The 9,797-nt window shown below is 24.6% G+C and overlaps 1 protein-coding gene across 1 annotated transcript; it reads left to right on the top strand.

The window, feature by feature from the left end:
- The first annotated feature begins 1,799 nt into the window (after nucleotides 1-1,799).
- Nucleotides 1,800-7,984, top strand: LOC123272045 (charged multivesicular body protein 3). Its single transcript, XM_044738656.1, has 4 exons — nucleotides 1,800-1,963; nucleotides 2,064-2,124; nucleotides 4,174-4,568; nucleotides 7,377-7,984. Exons 1-4 carry the CDS (start codon nucleotides 1,919-1,921, stop codon nucleotides 7,530-7,532), a joined length of 657 nt encoding a protein of 218 aa, XP_044594591.1. The 5' UTR covers nucleotides 1,800-1,918; the 3' UTR covers nucleotides 7,533-7,984.
- The last annotated feature ends 1,813 nt before the right edge of the window (nucleotides 7,985-9,797 follow it).

The raw sequence follows: 9,797 nt of genomic DNA, 5'->3' as shown, positions 1-9,797 counted from the left end.
TTGAAAATCCAATTTTTTTTAAATAATTTTTTCCATCAAATTTATTTGTTAAAAACAATTAAAAAATAGTCAAGTGACTGCTAACTTTAATGTCATAAATTTTCTACATGTAAAATTTGCTCTTTTAATTTTTTTAAAAATAATTTACAGAAATTTTCAGATGTTGGCTAACTTAATTTTTATAAATAAAATATAGATATCTAAGTTAGCCGACATTTGAAAATTTTTATAATTTATTTTATTGAAAAATAATTTTTAAAAAATAGAAACAAAAATTTTTTTACAAGTAGAAAATTATAATTTTAAAAATTATACTTGAAATTTTTTAAAAATAGTTTTTTTAAAAAATCAAAAATTACTGAGTGTCGACTAACTTAATTTGGATTGCGGTCAGCTAGTCAGATCGACAACATTCCGAATTATTAAAACTCTAGAAAATTTAAAATTCCGCTACAATCAAAGTTTATAAATTACATTAGCTTAATTAGAATACCAGCCGAAAAACAATTTTGTAAATTATAAAACATCGGGTTATCGAATAAAAGTAACTATAAATCTTATATTCCTCAAGAGTTAAAATTAATTTGATTTCGAAAAAGGGTTGTTCCGAAGTATATTTATCCGAATAAGTACTCATCTATCCGAATAATGATTCGGCCGAAAATTACTCATCCAAAAAATTGGAAATTTTTCTTAGATGGTCCACCTTTACAATCATGAAATTTGAGTGTTTTCCATACATGCTTGTAAATTAAAATAAAATGAATTAAAATAATTAATTTAAAAAACTTTCTAATCTAAATATAAAATTATTGATATTTTTCGGCTAAATGAGTGTTCGTCTGTTCATTTATTTTGGCGTATAAATTTTCGTTGTTATGTTTTGCACGCCTCATAGCGCGAAGCGCGTGAGGTTGTGCTTTATACTCGACTCGTCAAGATCAAGCAATTTTGTGATCTTTAAATGCCTCTATCACAACCATATTACACTTATTCAATAATATAAGTAGATGTACACCGAAAAACACTTAAATTAAACCATCTTTTACTTTCTAAAATCATTTCATGTTGCTATTTTGAAAAAAAAAAAAAAACGTTTTGAAAAAAATTTTACGTGGACGTCCGGATGTCACCCCATTTTGGATGTACCAACGATTACTCCCGAACAAATTGATATTTCAAGACCGGACCTTTTTTATTAGTTTAAGAATTCGATGAACTGGGTCCGTATTTCATATCAGTGGCCTAGCTTATGTATTTTTTTTTTAATTGAATTTTTATTAAAATTCACGGATACAACCGTATAAAGCCAAACGAACTTTTCTTATTTGTCACGTGAAAACTTTGGCGCCACTTGATCAAGCTAGATTTTTTTAGACTGCGTGCGCATATAACAAGAAAAAAGGGCGCCGATATTTAAAAAAAAATAAAAAATACTCTATAAGAAATTACTTAATTATAATTTTTTTTTTTTAATCAATTATACAATTAATTTTTTTCTTAAAAAATGATTGAGCGTTATGAGGCGTGCACTTTTGGATTTTCCAAACTTTTTTAATTTATTGAGACTTAGTGACTTTGAAAGATTCTATTAATATAGCTTTAGTTTTTTCTTTGTTTAAGATTATATTTTTCGGAATTTTAATATTTGTAAAATTAATTATTTTAAATTACATTTAATATTTACTTTCTAAGTTCTAGTAATTTATTAATTCGGAATGTTGTTAGTCTGACTAGTTGACTGCAACCCCTTAATTTTTATTAAAAATTTAAACTTACATCTGACAGATGGCGTTTAGAGCGATTTTAGAACGTAGAAAAAAAATTTTACTCTGGATTTGACGTTTCTGCTTAGCTATTATATTATTTTACAAGTAATAATAAAAACACAAAAGGGAAGTACTTATATATACCTAAAATGGGCTTGTTTGGAAAAACTCATGAGAAAAATCCAAAGGAACAGGTAAAGGAAAATTTTATTTTTATTTTGTATAACCTCTGCTTAGTAAGTAGCTAATTTTAAGTTGATAAATAATTTATTTATTTATTTATCTTATTAACAGGTACGAGAATGGACTCATAAGTTGAGAAAAGAAGGTTATCAGTTGGATCGGCAGGTTAATGGTGAGTCATATACTCAAATATATTTATTGTCATTACAAGAACATAACAATGTCATTATTTTTATGTCATTTAAAGATAATGGCAAAGTTACAATTTATATGCTTACAACATCAAAGTGTTTATACTGGGTGTATTACTGACAATTAATCATAGATATTTATAGATTATTAGATTATTGAAATGAATTTAAAAATTTTTATTGTAATAATTAAAAATGATAATGAAGTTAGCTCACAATTGTCAATTTTTTTAATTTCTGTAACAAATTATTTGCAAAAAAAATAAAATGGTTAAAAAAGTTCCACTGATAATTTTTTTAAAATTTTTATATGTAGAGTTTTTGGATGAAATTATTTTCATAGTAATTTCATTGGTAAAAAATTTATGTCAGTTAACTTCAGGGTCATTATTAAAAATGATTAATAATTAACAAACTTGCAGTCACTATGTGACTGCTGTAACTTATGAAGTAGAAATATATAAAATTTTGCTTTTTTGAATAATTATTTTTCTTAAATTACACTGTACTTTTTTAAATATTGACGTTTTTAAAGATATAAGCTCACAGTGATGTTACATTCATCAAGAGCTTTCATTTGAGTACCCACATGCATTTTTGATATATTTTTCATATATAAATAAATATAATATACATAAATATATGAAATATATAAAAAATTGATGTGGGTACTCAAATGAAAGGTCTCGGTGAGTATAATATCAGGGTGAGCTTATATCTTTAAAAATGTCAATAGTTCACAAGATACAAGGTCATTTCTTAACTATTGACGTTTTTGAAGATATGAGTCACCTTGTTGTTACACTCATCAAGAAGCTTTCATTAGAGTACCCACATGCATTTTTCATATATTTTTCATATATTTATATATATATATATATATATATATATATATATATATATATATATATAATATATATAAATATATGAAATATATAAAAAATTGATGTGGGTACTCAAATGAAAGGTCTCGGTGAGTATAATATCAGGGTGAGCTTATATCTTTAAAAATGTCAATAGTTCACAAGATACAAGGTCATTTCTTAACTATTGACGTTTTTGAAGATATGAGCTCACCTTGTTGTTACACTCATCAAGAGCTTTCATTAGAGTACCCACATGCATTTTTCATATATTTATATATATATATATATATATATATATATATATATATATATAAATATATGAAATATATAAAAAATTGATGTGGGTACTCAAATGAAAGGTCTCGGTGAGTATAATATCAGGGTGAGCTTATATCTTTAAAAATGTCAATAGTTCACAAGATACAAGGTCATTTCTTAACTATTGACGTTTTTTAAGATATAAGCTCATCTTGATGTTACCCTCATCAAGAGCTTTCATTAGAGTACCCACATGCATTTTTCATATATTTTTCATATATACATATATAATATATATAAATATATGAAAAATTGATGTGGGTACTCAAATGAAAGGTCTTAATGAGTGTAATGTCGGGGTGAGCTTATATCTTTAAAAATGTCAATAGTTTACAAGATACAACGTCATTGCTTTATTATTTACATTTTTGAAGATATAAGCTCATTCCTAAATTACATTCATTAAGAGCTTTCATTTGAGTATCCACATGCATTTTTGATATATTTTTCATAAATACATACATATAATATATATATATAAATATATGAAAAATTGATGTGGGTACTTAAATGAAAGGTCTTGATGAATGTAACATCGGATTGAGCTTATATCTTTAAAAATGTCAATAGTTCACAAGATACAAGGTCATTTCTTAACTATGTATCTAGAGATAGAGCATTTTCGAATGCAGCCTAAATACTTATCACAATAAATTGACTATCGATGAGAATGATATGGAACCTTGAAAAAGCACAAATTCAAGTCAAGACCTTTGCAATGACACTAAATTTTACTAAAACAATCGATTGTATCATATGATTATCCTGGCCACAGAATTTTTATTCTTTTAATAAAATAGATAAAAAAAAAAAAGGTAATAATATAGATAATAAAAAAATTTTCAGCGATCAGGCGGGAAGAAGAAAAAGTGAAAAAATCATTAAAGGAATCGGCTAAGAAAAATGACAAGGACGTGTGTAAAATATTAGCCAAAGAAATAATACGAGCGCGTAAATCAATCAATAAAATAAAAACATCACAAGCGCATTTAAAGTCAATATCCATGCAGATGAATAACCAATTGGCGACGATAAGAGTCGCTGGTTCACTGTCAAAGTCTACAGAAGTAATGCAGGCGATGCAGTCGTTGATAAAAGTCCCGGAAGTTGCTGCGACGATGCGCGAAATGTCTAAGGAGATGATGAAGGCGGGAATTATTGAAGAGATGCTAGATGAGACTATGGATTCTATTGAAGATTCTGAGGATATGGAGGATGAAGCTGATGAGGAAGTAGACAAGGTACCAATTTTATTTTATTATTATTAAATAACTAGACGACCCGGTGAACTTGGTATCACCTACATATCGCGTTACTAAAACTATAAGGGCGTATAAAAAAATTTTTTTTGCTCCAATCAATGTAAAAATGTTGAAAATATTAACATCTATGGAAAAAACGAAAAAAAAATTTTTTTTTGTGATACGCTCTTATGGTTTTAAGAAAACATTTTTCTAAAACCATAAGGGCGTATCCTGTTTTTTCGATTTATTATCAATTATAGGTCAGAGTAAGAAAAAAAATTGCAAAGGTAATAGAAATATCACTCCACAACTTAATTTATGTCAACAAATATTTATTTAAGTGAGAAAACTAATAAAAAATTAAGGAAAAATAAATTCATCAGAGTATTACTACCATGCCATCCCATCTCCATCGTCAGGATCATCTGTGTCTAAGATTATAAAAGTAAAAAAAAAGATGTGTTAATTTTTTTTTTAACTAGATAATGACAAAAAAATTTATAAACTATGACCATGGCTGAAAATTAAACTTTGATAATACCGATGATATTTTGTGGGACAGTGCCTGATATACAAAAATGATTTAGGTCTTCAAACTTGCTTCAAGATATTGGTATTGAAGAATCATAACAATTCTCAAGAACAAAGTTCTTTTTGAATGACTTTTTCAAAATTACAGTTCTAAATGGCTTACAAAACTCTTTTGTTAATTGTAAATAGATCTGAAGTAAAAAAAAAATCAATTTAGAAAAATTTTGAGGGTAATTTTATTAACTTGAAGACATACCGATTGTTCTCAAGTTGTTATGAATTTATTTTTCCTTAATTTTTATTAGTTTTTTCACTTAGATAAATATTTGTTGACATAAATTAAGTTGTGGAGTGATATTTCTATTATCTTTGCAATTTTTTTTCTTACTCTGATCTATAATTGATAATAAACCGAAAAAATAGGATACGCCCTTATGGTTTTAAAAAAATGTTTCCTTAAAACCATAAGGGCGTATCACAAAAAAAAAATTTTTTTTTCGTTTTTTCCCTAGATGTTAATGTTTTCAACATTTTTACATTGATTGGAGCAAAAAAAAATTTTTTATACGCCCTTATGGTTCTGCAGAACCATAAGGGCGTATATTTTGAGATACGCCCTTATGGTTTTAGTAACGCGATATATATCGGCATTTTAAAAAAATGCTTTTCTAACCAAAGTTGTTAAGGTAGTAGTCTGGGAACTTATGCCTATTTTCATGACTTCTTTGGAGGGTGGTTTTTTATAGGAAAATAAAAATGAATTATCTTGAATATTTAGAGTGTTTTTATTTACATATTGAAAATATAAAAAAAAATTTATTTGATAAAATTTAATAGTTTATTATTATTATTATTGTCACTCGAAGTTGGAACCTCAAAAAAAATGCACGTGGGTGGCCCGGGTGATTTTGGCTCTTGATGTTATCTGAAATCAAATATTCTTGATTATTCTTAATCTATAGACATGTCATTCTGGTCGGAACTACTGAAGTTAAATTTCAAGGGTAAATAACAAAATGGCGGACTTTGAAAAAAAAAGTCCTTTTATTTTAGCAAAGAAAGGGTTGTAAAATAAAAAGTTAGGGGTGAAAAAAATTCTCGTTAGTACCGACGAGAAATATAAGTGTGTAGAACAGCCTGTTAAAATTTGAAATTTAAAAATTTAAAAATTTAAAATAAAAAAGTTAGGACCCGGGCCACCCACGTGCATTTTTTTTGAGGTTCCAACTTAGAGTGACAATAATAATAGTAATAAACTATTAAATTTTTTCAAATAAATTTTTTTTTATATTTTCAATATGTAAATAAAAACACTCTAAATATTCAAGATAATTCATTTTTATTTTCCTATAAAAAACCACCCTCCAAAGAAGTCATGAAAATAGGCATAAGTTACCAGACTACTACCATTAATAAAATAATAGTTTAAAAAAACTAAAAACACGCTTTACATAGAAAACCAAACTAAAAAATAGAAAATAAATTTTAATAAATTTAAATTAAGAGTAGTGTTAAAAATTTCAATAAATATAAATTAATAATAGTGTAAATAACAAAAATGTATTTTATTTTTAAAAAAGCGTGGGGTGCTTTTTAAGATATTATCAAAATGATAATCACTCTACTCATATCTGTCAATAAAATATTTATAACTATTGACACCATGCACCTCACGCTTTTTTTAAAATAAAATACATTTTTTTTATTTACACTATTATTAATTTATATTTATTGAAATTTTTAACATTATTCTTAATTTAAATTTATTAAAATTTATTTTCTATTTTTTAGTTTGGTTTTCTATGTAAAGCGTGTTTTTAGTTTTTTTAAACTATTATTTATTTTACTTTTAGTTTGGTTTATTTATAAAAGCGTGATTTTTTAGTTTTTTTTTAAACTATTATTTGTTGATTATCAAAAATATTCAGGCGCGCAAATTACCCACGGAGAGTTACTGACATACTGACAAACTGACATACAAGTAAAGCTAATATAAAGCGTGTAAAAATAGACGCTCGTAAGCTGGTTTGATGAATTGGTGCTAACTTTATTTTTTTTTTTTTTTTAATAATTAATCTTTAATATTTTGAACTGACAGTAATTTTTTTCAATTTTTTAATTAATTAGAATTTAATAAAAATTTATATGATAGTTATTCTCATTAGAGATAATTAAATATTTTTAAAAATAATTTAGGGTGTCAATATTTAGACCCCTGTCAATAATTGGGGCTTTTAACTTATGGATTATTGATAAAATTATTTTTTTTTAAAGGTTCTGTGGGAATTAACTGCTGGACAATTAGGAACTGCACCAGCAGTTGTCACAGAAACACCCGGCGCGTCGACGTCTAAAGAAGAAGAAGAGCCAGCTGAAGATGACACCGAGCTCGAAGAAATGAAAAACCGGCTTCAAAGTTTAAGAAGTTAATTTATTTAAATTTAGGTTCCTTCTATTAATTTAAAATCCCGCACATAGATCACCAGCTTGCGCTTAGACCTTGGTCATAAACAAAAGTACTAGCTTAATGCACTTGTTAATAATAATAATAATTTAATTTTTATTTATTTAAATCTTCAGAAAGTCAGTATTTGAGTAAATATATATAAGAATTTAACTTACTGAATTTTGTATTATATTACGAGCTGGCTTCGTGTTCGCTGTTTTTAACACTTTACAAAAATTAACTAAAAACCAAAAAAAATCACGAAGAAAAAATGTTATATATTTTGTAACATTTTATAAATTATCTTCATATTTTGTAGCATTGTATATTTTTTTTTTTTATTAATAATAATTAAGGAGATTTGTAAATAAGGTTTGATTGCTTTATTGAGATTCAAATGATATTTGAAGCAATAAAAAATTTTAAATAAAAAACACTCAGTTTGTATATATATTTATACTTAAATAATTTACAAACATTCGAATAATTACTCTAACAAAAAATGGTGAGTAAACACCAATGTTACTTAACAATACAAATTAAAAAGAAATATTAATACTAAAGTTGTAATTAATAATTAAAAATACAGTTAACAATTATTTAATTAATAATTAATAATCAATATGAAAAATAACAAATTGGTCTTGATAAATGCGTTTTTAATTTCAGAAATAAATTATATTTTAATACACAAATTTATGGACGGTTTTTAAATATTTATAATTTTAAAGGGTAAATATTTACAAGTGGGGTCAACCATTTTAATTTTCATTTTTTTGAACGAAATTTCTATTTGATTTTATTGATATATATATATATATATATATATATATATATATATATATATATATATATATATATATATATATATATATATATATATATATATATATATATATATATATATATATATATATTTTTTTTTTTCATAAAAAATGAACTTAAAAAAAAAAGTTGAATATGACAATTTTACAAATTTTCAAAAAAATTTTCTTTTGACACTTTTTATAATCCTACAGCTGGAATATATGATAATAATTAAATTCACTAAATAAATTAACGTTTCTAATATTTAAAAATATAAAAGATAATTATGAGCTGTGATAGAATTTGCTATTTTACAATAAACGTTATTATAATGTAATATAATTAATGCAAATAATTTATAAAAAAAATTTTTTTTTATAAGCAATCTTCATATCATATAACATTGCAAGCAAAACAAATTCACTCAACAAAATATTTATTATTTGTTAATGAATATTTGTTTACTATTAATAAATACTTATTAACTATTAATAAATGTACTTTCCTCCTAAATAAATATTTATTTAATGTTAAAAATATTTATTATAATTTGATAAATTAAATAATTGTCTTCAAATAAATTAAATTATTAATTTTTAATAATTCCTTCTATCAGTGTGCGACTTAAAAACAAGCAGAATTAAAAAAAAATTTTTTTAATTTTAATTTTTTACCTAGACATGGCCAAAAATAGGATGGACCCCACTTGTAAATATTTACCTTTTAAAGTAAAGGCTTTGCTGAGGTAAATAAATAATACTAAGCTAAATTAATAGTAACTTTTTTTATGTTATTGTTGAAAAAATTTTTACAATAATATTGGTGTAAAAATTATTTTTTTTTTTAATAATAATGATAATAACACAATATTAATAATAATAATAAATTATAAATATAATAGAAGATATAATTTAACATGTCCAACGCGCTGCGCCGAATTTTACATAATTTTTTTGTGATCAACAAAACAATAACACAGTGATTAATACTACGGGGGAGTGTAGCAAAGGAAGGCTTGATTAATAATTAATTAATTAATTAATAATAATTAAATTATCAATAAATTAACACTATATTAGTACCTACCAATTAACTATCGAGCACACGAGTATATTCAAGAAAAAAGCTGTTTACAAAGAATCTAAACACCCGGACGCAAATACAAAGGGTTTTTTTTTTATTAGATACAAATATTTATAATTCAATTAATCAATATAATTTATTAAATTATTAATTTAATTATTGATACGTCAAGAAGATACACAATTTAGAAAAATAGACGAAACTACGGAGCAAGATGTATTTTTGCCAAATTTAATTTATCGATGAGCTCTGGCTTTTTTAAATTGTGTAAAAATAGATTTATATTATTATTTTTTTTTTTTTTTAATTTATTTATTACCGTCTTGCTTTTAAAATATCAAGACTCAGTTCGCACGGTT

The sequence above is a fragment of the Cotesia glomerata genome, linkage group LG9 (genome assembly GCF_020080835.1).
Source record: "Cotesia glomerata isolate CgM1 linkage group LG9, MPM_Cglom_v2.3, whole genome shotgun sequence".
In the NCBI taxonomy this organism is placed as follows: domain Eukaryota; kingdom Metazoa; phylum Arthropoda; class Insecta; order Hymenoptera; family Braconidae; genus Cotesia; species Cotesia glomerata.
Note: the sequence above shows the minus strand (reverse complement) of the source record. Positions and strands in the feature narration are given on the sequence as shown.

Coding starts and splice junctions, on each gene's coding strand:
- LOC123272045 (XM_044738656.1), top strand. CDS start 1,919: ATGGGCTTGTTTGGAAAAACTCATGAGAAAAATCCAAAGGAACAG. Junction 1,964..2,063: donor AGAAAAATCCAAAGGAACAG/GTAAAGGAAAAT, acceptor TCTTATTAACAG/GTACGAGAATGGACTCATAA. Junction 2,125..4,173: donor GTTGGATCGGCAGGTTAATG/GTGAGTCATATA, acceptor AAAAATTTTCAG/CGATCAGGCGGGAAGAAGAA.